At 37.0% G+C, this 11,985-nt stretch overlaps 1 protein-coding gene across 3 annotated transcripts; it reads left to right on the forward strand.

Moving 5' to 3' along the window:
* The first annotated feature begins 3,178 nt into the window (after window positions 1-3,178).
* Window positions 3,179-10,867, forward strand: LOC104111431 (DUF21 domain-containing protein At4g14240-like). Of its 3 annotated transcripts, XR_689717.4 has the most exons (14): window positions 3,179-3,525; window positions 3,993-4,069; window positions 4,667-4,750; window positions 4,839-4,952; window positions 5,344-5,427; window positions 5,545-5,616; window positions 5,999-6,066; window positions 7,363-7,450; window positions 7,531-7,604; window positions 7,688-8,048; window positions 8,139-8,185; window positions 8,278-8,359; window positions 9,226-9,420; window positions 10,093-10,867. XR_689717.4 is itself a non-coding variant. In XM_009621130.4 (13 exons), the coding sequence occupies exons 1-13, from the start codon at window positions 3,291-3,293 to the stop codon at window positions 9,334-9,336; spliced, it is 1,497 nt and encodes a 498-aa protein (XP_009619425.1). In that variant the 5' UTR covers window positions 3,180-3,290; the 3' UTR covers window positions 9,337-9,787. The 3 variants fall into 3 exon arrangements, 2 of the variants coding, with proteins under 2 accessions (XP_009619425.1, XP_070033758.1); XM_009621130.4 differs by lacking the exon at window positions 10,093-10,867 and having other exon boundaries at window positions 3,180-3,525; window positions 9,226-9,787; XM_070177657.1 differs by lacking the exons at window positions 4,667-4,750; window positions 10,093-10,867 and having other exon boundaries at window positions 3,180-3,525; window positions 9,226-9,787.
* Window positions 10,868-11,985: the final 1,118 nt, after the last annotated feature.

The following is an 11,985-nucleotide window of genomic DNA, read 5'->3' on the forward strand; positions in this document are numbered from 1 at the left end:
GACTTGTTAAGTCTCTTTACGGACTAAAACAAGCACCCAAACAATGGCATGCGAAATTTGACCAAACAATGTTGTCAAATGGTTTTAAGATAAATGAATGTGATAAATGTGTGTACATTAAAAATGTTCCAAATCACATAGTCATTGTTTGCCTATATGTGGATGATATGTTGATAATGAGTAATGACATTGCCAACATAAATTCTACTAAGCGTATGCTCAATAGCAAGTTTGATATGAAAGACTTGGGAGTTGCTGATTTAATTCTGGGAATTAAGATCCATAAAACTCCTCAAGGTCTGGCATTGTCACAATCTCATTATATTAAGACAGTACTTAAAAAATTCAAGCACTTGGGCTTTAAAGTTGCAAAGACTCCAATTGACGTGAATCTTGCATTAGCAAAGAATAAAGGCCAAAGCATATCACAATTGGATTATGCTCGTGTGTTGGGATGCTTAATGTATATCATGAATTGTACACGACCAGATATAGCTTGTGTTATAAGTAAACTGAGTCGATATACGAGCAATCCAGGCCAATCTCATTGGATGGCAATGAAACGAGTTTTGGGATATTTAGAACATACCCAGAACTTTGAATTGCACTACATTAAATTCCCTACGGTGATTGAGGGATACTGTGATGCAAATTGGATCACCGGTTCAACTGATTCTAAGTCCACGAGTGGATATGTATTCACTATTGGTGGAGGAGCGGTATCTTGGAAGTCGTCCAAACAAACATGTATTGCCCGCTCTACAATGGAGGCTGAATTCATAGCCTTAGATAAAGCCGGTGAAGAAGCTGAATGGCTCCGGAATTTCTTGGAAGACATTCCATTTTGGCCCAAACCGTTGGCACCAATATGCATACATTGTGATAGTCAAGCGGCAATTGGAAGGGCTGGGAGCGTTATGTATAACGGTAAATCTCGTCATATACGACGAAGACATAAAACCGTTAGGCAATTACTCTCTAGAGGAATTATCACGATTGACTATGTAAAGTCAAGTGATAATGTGTCGGATCCACTTACAAAAGGCCTAACTAGAGAGGTAGTTGAGAAATCATCAAGGGGAATGGGGCTATGGCCGAGAACAAGTCATTGTGGCGGTAACTCTACCTAGAAGACTGGAGATCCCAAGATCTAGGTTCAAGGAGATCAAACAAAGTCATTAATGACGGTTCAACATTGTCAAATAAAATTTTAGTCCGTTCTCGTGATGAGACAATGTTCAGTACCAAGGATAAAGCATTAAGGCTTTTTAATGATTTCTAAATTTGATACGGGGTATATCAAATAGTGTATCTACAGGATGACACGTATAGGAATCACCTATGTAAGTGTAAAGTGTTAGCCGCTTCAAGGAGAACTTTGTAAGGCCAGTTCTCTACGCACTTATGAAACCAGGCGGTGTTCATGGCTGAAACGAACACAACAATGAGAACCAAAGACGGTTAAGGGTTGATTGTGTGACTTATGGTTGTCTAGGTATACACCAAAGATCGATGGTTCAAAGATATCAAATCTACCGATTGACCGAGTATATCCGACATAAGTTTACTACGGAAAGTTCAAAGGGAAACCTACTTATCCAGATGCGATTAATCATTGCTTGTAAATCACACAGTTTTTCCATGAACACTTCCGTGATATAGCCATTCCCCATTCATGTGGGGGATTGTTGAGGTTTTATTTTTTAAGATGAAATAGTCTTAAAATGAGGGTGAATGGGAAATGGAGGAAAAATAAAATTTTGAGTAAAATTTTAAGTTTCCCCCTCTTGACAATGAGACATTGTCCCATATTGGAAGATGAAAAAATTTTTGGTGGGTATATATATAATTGCTCTTCTTGTAGCTCTTAAAGAGTTAAGAAGAAAGCAAGCCTCGCGCCGTCGTTGTCGTCGCTCGCTCGGCTCGGCTTCGGCTATGGCTTCGGCTTCGGCTTCGGCTTCGGCTTCGGCTTTGGATTCGGCTTCGGCTTTGGATTTGGATTTGGATTTGGATTTGGATTTGGTCAAATGATCGATTGATTGATTAATTTTTTGGACCAAATTTATTTGTTAATAGTAAATATTAACATAAGATTATCCGCATTTGTAACGGATATTTTCCAATCCGTGTATTGACCATTTGGCAGCCGCCTAATGCTCTTCCCACAAACATGAATGTGCTTGCTCCACAAACAAGCTAATGCTTGCTCTACCATGGAGGGTGGACGTTTGGTCTTCTTCAACACTGGCTGCTATATATATGTGCAGCAGATATTGAAGAAAGACACTCAACACACAACACACAAACTGAAATCCTGAAATCGCTCAACAGATTTGGCTATACATTGCACTCCATCCTCTCAGCATTTTCATACGATTTTCTGAGTTTCTACTCCTTCGTTCTGCATTGTTTTAACTTCAAACAAAGCAACTGTAAGTGTGATTTGCTACCGAACTTTGTGTTCGCTGAAACACTGGGGTTTGAAGTACCGCTACACCAGTGTGTGATTCGTTCTATCCTGGGAGGAAATAATCCATTACCTTGGGTACTAGGAGGGGATTAAATTCCTTAAGGAAACACTGTGAATTCAGTGGGCTCGAATTAATTACTGTTTCATTACGATAACTTATATTTTGCAGAATTATTATTTACAAATACAGCAATATTGGCGGGACTAACAATCTTAAGGAATTTAATATTTATCTAAGAAGAAAGGGGATGAGATACAAGACGAGAAGCACAGACTTGAGCCGAAGCTTAACATAATTTGCATGCCATGTATTCCCCTGGATCTCAAATATAACATCCTAGCATTCTATTTGACTGTTTAGCCATTGGGTCTCTTCTTAATTTAGCTCCAGACACAATATCAGCTTTGCTGCACACTTCTGCCTCATAATCTCGTACTAAGTCATGGGTTCACAACACCAACATTTTATTTTCTTATATAGAAGTGTACCGAAATAGCAACGAAAGATAATTCGAGATATGCCCCCAACTTTTCTAATCGTAAATGTACCAAAATAGCAACTCAAATCCAAACAAGGGCCGACAAAAGGGACCCACTTCTTTACCATTTTTCTCCAATTTAAACAAGTCGTCCAAGTTTCCACCACGTGTCTTTTCTCCTTGATTACTACTCCTACTAGCTCCTAATAATTGAAATAAGGGGATTTGTTTTTTACACTGTTACATTCTAAGTTCATCTCCGAACGAATAAAATAAAGGAAGGTTCAAGTTTGAACAAGAAGAAGCAGTCGAAGGAGGGGAAGTTTAAAAAGAACAAAAGTATGCAGGTGATCAATGCAGTGTCAGTGGTTCGAATGGCAACGAGAGGCCTCAATTCCCTAGAGGCAGAAATAGCATTTGGGACAGTCACTTGGTTCGTCTATGCCGGGATCTCATGTTTTTTAGTTCTGTTCGCCGGAATTATGTCCGGATTGACATTAGGCCTCATGTCTTTGGGCCTCGTTGATCTCGAGATACTTCAGCGAAGTGGCACCCCCGCTGAGAAAAAGCAAGCAGGTTTTTTAATTTTATTTACTCTTAACTTATTGATGAACTTGTCACCTTTTTAATCAGTGTACCTAATTTTTTAGCAGAATATTTATGTTGCTAACTGATTCTGATTCTGTTTCACAATGCTATTATCCATTGGATTCAGTAAATTTTGTCGGTTCTCTGTTAAAATTTAGTCCACGATTGAGTCCTGTTACTCATAATAAAGTGATTTGAAATTATTAATAAGAACTACTCTGCACATTGTGATTTGCTCATTGAATGGAACATCAAGTCGAGTAAGGTGATAATTTCCTGCATACAGTATCAACATTATTCCTGCATATAACTATATTTAATCTAAGGTATCTTGTGATTAGATATAAATGCAGAAATAGCCTAAAGTTAATCAGTTCTGAATTACAGTTTCATTCTTGGGGAGAATCCTTATCAGTGCATAACCTCTACTTCTAATGGAATGTTCACTTTTTCAGCTACAATACTTCCCGTTGTTCAGAAGCAACACCAGCTTCTTGTGACCCTACTTCTATGTAATGCCGCTGCCATGGAGGTAACAACTGAACTTGGCTTCTTGATTTACTTTAGGATGTCTTTACTAAAACTCTATAACATGTGATTGCAAAGCATGCAGAGTACGTGTTTTTTCTTTTTTTTGGGGGGGGGGGGGGAGGGAGTTGAGAAGGGGCGTTAGCAAGAGTAGATGGGACATTTCAACCAATGTGCATAATATAGGTACATAGTGAGAGTCGGAAAGAGCGACAAATACCAAAGAGAAACTTTACTTGCATAGTTGGTATCTGCAGTAAAAGTATTTAGGTTTGAACAAATTTTTGGAACTTATGTAGCTTTTCTACCACAGAGTGTTGCAAATACTGTTTAGAGATTAGATCTTTATTCGAGACAAATTGATGCTTAAAAACATTTAAAAGGGGGTGGAGTGTCGGGAGAGAGAGACACAACTCAATTTAGCGACATGGGTAAATTGAACTAATGAATCCAAAAAATACTAAGGCAAATTAAGACTCCGTTTGCCTAGATTAAATAAGAAGAAATTATTATGATTTATGGAATTTACTTAGTTCAAGACATATATTGTGGTTGAGGAGGATGCTGATCTTTGCTTCTTTTCCAATCATGCAATTTCTAGGCCCTACCCATATACCTCGACAAAATGTTCAACCAATATGTGGCCATTATACTATCAGTAACTTTTGTCTTGGTGTTTGGAGAGGTAAATTGAACCACTTGAATTCAATTAAGATCTCAACATTTAAGACCTAGCATGCTGAACTTATTTTCCTCTTATTTTGGTTTTGCAGGTTATTCCTCAAGCAATATGTACCAGGTATGGACTTGCGGTGGGTGCAAACTTTGTTTGGCTTGTTCGTGTTCTGATGGTCATATGCTACCCAATTGCATACCCCATAGGGAAGGTGATTATTGCAGTTTTGAATTAATTGTTTCAAAGATAAAGCAGGACGTGTATGCTCTTTTACTTGAAGCCACTGGATTTCTGAAAGGCAGAAGTACCAAAAGTAAAGATAGCCTAGTCAATGAATGATGCCAAAATATATTCCTTCTTTACTTAAAAGGAGTGTCGTTATTTAAACATTTTGGATTCCGAATTCTTGTTGAAGCCTTAGAATATTCTTAGCTGATAAGAATTAAAATCTGTTTATCAAGAAATCTATAACACCAGCTTCTAGCTTTGCTCTTCTCTATGTTCTGCATCTCTTGACTAATGGTCAAGTTCTTTTAAGCTCTTACAAAATTATGTTGTGAATTTTCTACCACTGACTTCTGTTTTGATGGTCTGTATTTCAGATCCTAGACTGCGTACTAGGACATAATGAAGTACTATTTAGACGAGCTCAGTTAAAAGCTCTTGTTTCTATCCACAGTCAAGAGGTCAGTGTTGTATCCTTAATTTGCAGTACTAATAAGACTGTAGAACCAGTAGTTTATTATTATTTCTTGTTCATTTTGCTTTTTAGAAACCATGGTTTTAATGGGGAAGTTCTGCAGGCCGGCAAGGGAGGTGAACTTACACATGATGAAACAACAATCATTAGTGGAGCATTAGATTTAACTGAGAAGGTACGGACACTGAAGCTGTCTTACTGTTTCCATGCTTCTCCAGTACCAAGGTTTATGCACTAATATTTAATAATGCTTGGATTTTAAAACATCCTTGGTTTCTTGTTGAATCCTTTGTAGCTGTGAAAACACATCATGAGAAGAGATTTCAATTTTCAATTAGAATTTTTTGCCTAAATTATCAGTGTCCTGAGATTCATGGTTTAAGACAGACCTCTACTACCTATAATACTTACTCTTGGCCCTTTCTTTTGCTAGTTGAGCCGATAAGAATTAGTTGACTCTCTTTTTTTCTCCTCTTTCCTTTTTTTAATTTTGATAACCTTGATACATTAGTGTGATGACAGAGCTCTCTTTTGTTTGGCTTTTGTGTTGTTGATAGACTGCTAAGGAGGCCATGACACCCATTGAGTCAACATTTTCTTTGGATGTCAATTCAAAGCTGGACTGGTGAGATTGGTGTCATTATTCTTCCAAGATTTTGTATTACTCAAACCTAGTTTTCTGCTCTTCGAGTCTTGCAAAGCTTCTTTGATTCTGAAGTCATTAGTTCCAAGGCATGAGATTCTGTTATCAAGTATCTACACACCATTTTTACTTTACTTAAGAGTGTTGGAGTAACAAGTGTTTTAACTGTTTTTCTTTTCCAATGTGACTGCAACTTATTATGATCTTGCGATTGATAAGTACTATCAAGGAAAAAGTTTTGCTATTTTTTATGCTAGATTGCCAAAGTTCAGCTGATGGCTAATTTCTTGTTAAAAGACTTTTATTTGTTCTATAGCTGAAGGAAAAATAATCAGCTGACACAACTGTTCCTTCACTCTTCGGAGACTCGCAATGAAACTTTTTAATCGTAGCATGCCATGATTTGATGTTTAAATCAGGTTAAGATTTGATGTTTAAATCAGGTTGTTGATAGGGTTTAGATTGAATGGTCACAGGCATGTGATATTGTGTTTAAATAGTACTGCACCATAGTTAACAAGGCAAAATTTTCCTCTTCATGTTTTCCCTAATTTTCCTCTTCCTCTGGGCGGGGCTCTAAGGAATTTGAATTAAAGGCTAGCTCTTGCCAACTGAACCTTAGGTGTGACGTATGAACACCATTCTTATTTTCTTTCCAACAAAAGAAAATGTGAAGAAATTGACCTTGTGTCTAACTCAACCCAAAAGCTAGCTCATGAGGTGAGAATTACACATGACCATATAATGAGAGCAATCTCACATCCCACAACCAATATGGGACAACTTAACACCTACCAACTAGAGCGTAGACAACATAATATGGGGCCCACATCGGGTTAACCAGAAATTGGACTGGGTCTGACTCTTACAATGTTTTTGACAGATGGACCTTGGGCCTAACTCAACCCCAAAAGTTAGCTCATGAGCTGAGAATTGCCAAGACCATATAAGGAGACTAATCCCAAATCCTCGATGTGTGACAACTTGACAAAAAGAAAAAATCCTCTTTCAGATGAGCTGTATATTGTGCTAACTTCTTGGTAGCTGTTTACAGAAGTTATATCAAACAAATATTTGTGCTTTCATTTATTATTGTGGCAGGGCTTAGCTCACTGTGCATGAATTGCTTGATAGAATAAGTTATAATTTTGTTTTTACTTCTCAATTCTCTATGCATATAAACTGAAAGCAGCTGTATATCTTGGATGTTAACCCTGGAAATATTTTCCAGATGAATTTTAGTAGTTCACTAATGGATCTTTTGAGTCCCTAATATAGGGAAGCAATGGGTAAAATTCTTGCTCGAGGTCATAGCCGAGTTCCAGTCTACTCAGGCAGTCCGAAGAATATTATTGGACTTCTACTGGTGAGTTTTGGATCTCACCTTCAGAGCACTTGTAATCTTGCTATTCCAGTAAAATTGTGATAGTTTTAATGTAATGTTAGGTAAAAAGTCTTCTTACTGTTCGCGCGGAAACCGAGACACCAGTTAGTGCTGTTTCTATCCGCAGAATTCCGCGGTATCAGCTTTTTACTCCTCTACTTGCTGCCTTCTAACATGTATATGAACTAGTTAAATCTTGTTTTCCAATCATCTTTTCAGAGTTCCAGCTGATATGCCACTATATGACATACTAAACGAGTTCCAAAAGGGTAGCAGTCATATGGCTGCAGTAGTGAAGCTTAAAGGGAAAACCAAAAAACCTCCATTGGTAGTTGAGGAAGAGAAATCTGACGACAGTGCAGTCACCAATGGACATCCTAGTGTAACTACCTCTCTTTTGATGGCAAAGGATGAAAAGTCAGATAGTGTCGTCGTTGATATTGAGAAGGCTACAGTACCGGCAGTGCAGTCATCTGGTGATGCTCTGATAAATGGATCGCATCAGTCGTCAGATGATATTGAGGATGCTGAAGTAATAGGTATTATCACTTTGGAAGATGTTTTTGAAGAACTTTTACAGGTGACCTTGGGTTCTTCTAGTTTCTTGTTACTTCTTTTACACATTTGACTAACTGATGGAAATTACATTCAAAAATTGTCATTGGTGCAGGAGGAAATAGTAGACGAGACTGACGAGTATGTTGATGTACATAAGAGGTGTGTGAGAGCTGGAAAACTTTTAGTTTCACCCACTCAATATAATGACTGTTATTGAAGAGCTGATTGTAGCTTTCTTCAAAATTTTGCAGGATACGTGTGGCTGCAGCAGCAGCAGCTTCATCAGTGGCACGAGCTCCATCAATTCGGAGGTTAACAGCCCAAAAGGGAGTCGTAAGTGCAAATTGTGTACACACTAGACAATATTCATTGATACATGGTGAATTATTTAAAAATTTAATGTTCAACATTATTATTTCTAGATACACAGTTGCAAAAAAAATAGATCCAGACTGTGGCATCATTTGATAGTAAACAACATACTTAGTGATTCCAAGCATATGGTTAGAGCTTTTCATAGGCACCTGCTTCATCTTGAATTATAACTAAAACTAGTCAAGTAGTTCTATGATAGGTATATTCCTCTCTTTTGAAGGAAAAAAAAAAAACACAGAGCTATTTTGCAATTGTCAATAAAATGGCTTCTTGAAGTTAAGGAACTAGACAAACCACAGATAGTTGGTATCATGTATTTGTCATAGAATCACTATGAATAGGTCGATTCTGTGTGACCTCCCACCATTCACATTATGCTTTGCTTTTTGCAAGAACTGGCTTCTTGGTGGAGAAGTCACTCAAGGAATAAAAGGGAAACAAAACGAAAGAGTGGAGTATCAGATCGGGACCCTGAAATCATCAACTTGCAATAAATTCTTGCATTGCAGATTAGCAGCACATTCTGTTTCTAAATATATCCTTCAATAATACTTTAATTGTTCTTTTTGATTATGCATTCTTATATATCACCTTTGGGGGGAGGAGGGGACAAGTTTTAAGTGGCTTTACTGGTAATCTCTAAAGCACTTTTCCTCCTTGATTTTTGCTTCTCCTTATAGATCATTACCTTGTGATCGTACTAATAATGGTGATGGGAGAGGGGAGTCCTATGTTTCTGCATTTGTGAATGAACTTTTCTGTTTTATTGTTTGCAAAAAGCTGATGCATAATAAATTACTGATGTTTTTAATTGGATTCAACAGGGAGGGCAAAGCAAGCAAGGACAAAACCCCAAAAAGTTTAGCGAGGACATTTCCAACTCAAGAAGGACGCAAGGGAGTCTTGGAGAGCCTCTTCTTGGGAACAAGAGATAAAGAGTCGTAGTTTGGTAGCCTCAGAGCCTCAGTAATGTTGAGAGGGCAAGGAACAAGTCTCACTGCAAGCTGATACATAGTTTTGTGAGTGCATATCTTTTATGTGAACTATGACTCCTTGTTGACAAAAGCCACGGTGTTTCTAGTTCGAATGAAAAAACTATTGTGTCTAGGCTGCATCTTCTTTGTGGTGTTAGTTGTAAGTTGATATCTAACATGAAATCCTCCAGAAATTTGCTTCTATGCACCTCCTTAATAATAAGGACAAGGTTCTTAAACGATTTAAATGGCGTCAACAAAGGAAGAGTTGAAGGCACTTAATGTTTTTTTTTTGGGTGAAATGTATAAGCGTACAAAGACAAAGGACAATTGAGTATTATATACTGTATATTCAATTGACTTTTTAATAATGAAAGCATCTATAATACTCAGCTGAGAAATATTGTTGGTATTTGTTGAATAATATTATATGCTTTTAATATTGGTAGGCATACTGATAGAAATAAACATGTATATTAATTTTCAGAAAATTAGGTTGACATCCATCATAATATTAAACAAGTTGTCAAAAAAGTTCTTCTTAATATGCATGACATCAAGATTATGCCGAAGAAGATTGTACTTCCAATAAGGTAACTTCCAGAATATGCTCTGCTTTAGTCCAGTTATGTGTAACACCATAACCACGTTTCTTATCAGACAAGGGATACTCTGTTACCTTATGTAGATCCCTAACTTTGTTCCCAATCTCTTCAGGAGACAAGACGGACGGTGGCTCCTCATAATCAATTTTGTTCTTCGTAAATGCACTAGTATTTCTCTTGAACTCATGATCCATTGGCAAGAAGTATCGATGACAGTCAAACCATGTGTTTTTACCTCCATGTTTCAAAGTGAATGCCTTTATATCTTCCATACAAGTCGGACAAGCTAATTTTTCGGCAGTTGACCACCCGGACATCATTCCATAAGCAAGAAAATCATTTATAGTCCACATCAAAGCAGCACGCAATCTGAAGTTTTGCTTAGTTAATACATCATATGTTTCCACACCTTCATGCTACAACAACTTCAACTCATCAATCAAAGGCTGCATGTAAGCAATTAACATTTTTGGATTGCGTGGACCTGGAACAATACAAGTTAGAAGCAAATATGGACTTGTCATACATAACTCGGGTGGAAGATTATACGGCGTAGCAAACACCGTCCAACATGAATATGATGCAACAGAGACTGCAAATGGAGTGAATCCATCAGCGCATAATCCCAACCTAATGTTTCTTGGTTCATTAGTAAAGTCCAGGGACACCCTATCAAATGCTTTCATGCTTCTCCATTTGATGGATGACATAGAACACCATATGTCCTTCTATGCTCATAGTGTCATCTCATATGGGGAGCGGAGCTCATTGATGCGCACAACCTCTTTCACCTTGGTATACGGGGTAAGTAGTGCATCGCCTTCACTGGGATCTTCTTCTTTTTATCATTTATGACATCCTTGTAACGAGGCTTGTTACAAAATTTGCAATTCTCTAGAGATGCATCATCTTTATAGAATAACATGCAACCATTCTCACAACAATGCATCTTTTATGATTAAAGACCCAACTTGGAAACCAATTTTTTTGTCGTGTAGAAATCTTTGGGTAGGTCAATATTACTCGGATTAAGTTCATTAATAAGCCTAATGATAGAATTCATGCCCGCTTGAGAAATTGAACTATCTGACTTAATTTGAGGTAATCGAACAACAACAGACAATTTGGAATGCACTGAGCCTTCATACAACGGACAACTAGCTTCATCTAACTCTTTGAAAAATCGCTTAGCCTCCTCATTTGGTTCAGATTAAGCCCTTGGGAACATCTCAAAGGCATCCCTCATCATGTCACTGAATCTAGAATTTTCAACATTATTCTCCACTACAGGACTAACCTCCTCACCACCAAAAGAATTATGAAAATCAACATTATTTACACTATCAAGATTCTCCCCGTGAATAGTCCACATATAATAATTTTTTATAAATCCTTTTTTAAAAAGATGACATGTAACAACATCTTCTCCCAATAATTTAACAAACTTGCATTTCATACAAGGGCACCTAATCGTCCCTACAATACGAAAATCATCAAGTGTCCTTGCCTTAGCAATAAATCTAACAACTCCTTTAAATTCATCCCTTAACCCCACACGGTTAGGATGAATCCTATTATACATCCATCTACGATGTGCAAATACCATCTACACAAAGAAAAAAAATCTAGAAGTTGACATATTTATTTATTTATACTAGTTACTAAGTTAGATTCTCCCAAAGGTAATCTAAATAGTTTAAATATATATTTTACTATAATACTTGGGTGGTTTCAATATTAATAGATACATTAAACTATTATAAGACAAATAAGTCCTAAAACATCTAAATTAATCTAATTTATTTCAAATTAGCATACGATAGCGCTTTAATACTTAATTGACTGAATTTTCTTTATTTCGTTCCAATAATAAATAATTAACACATAGATAGGGCATGGAGAATTTTCAAACGAAGAGCCGGAAAAAAATACCCTAAAGCATTATAACTTTTTTCACAATTACACTCTTGCTATAAAGCTCTAGTACATTCTCATTTACACAAAT

This window comes from Nicotiana tomentosiformis, chromosome 6 (assembly GCF_000390325.3).
Source record: "Nicotiana tomentosiformis chromosome 6, ASM39032v3, whole genome shotgun sequence".
NCBI lineage: Eukaryota > Viridiplantae > Streptophyta > Magnoliopsida > Solanales > Solanaceae > Nicotiana > Nicotiana tomentosiformis.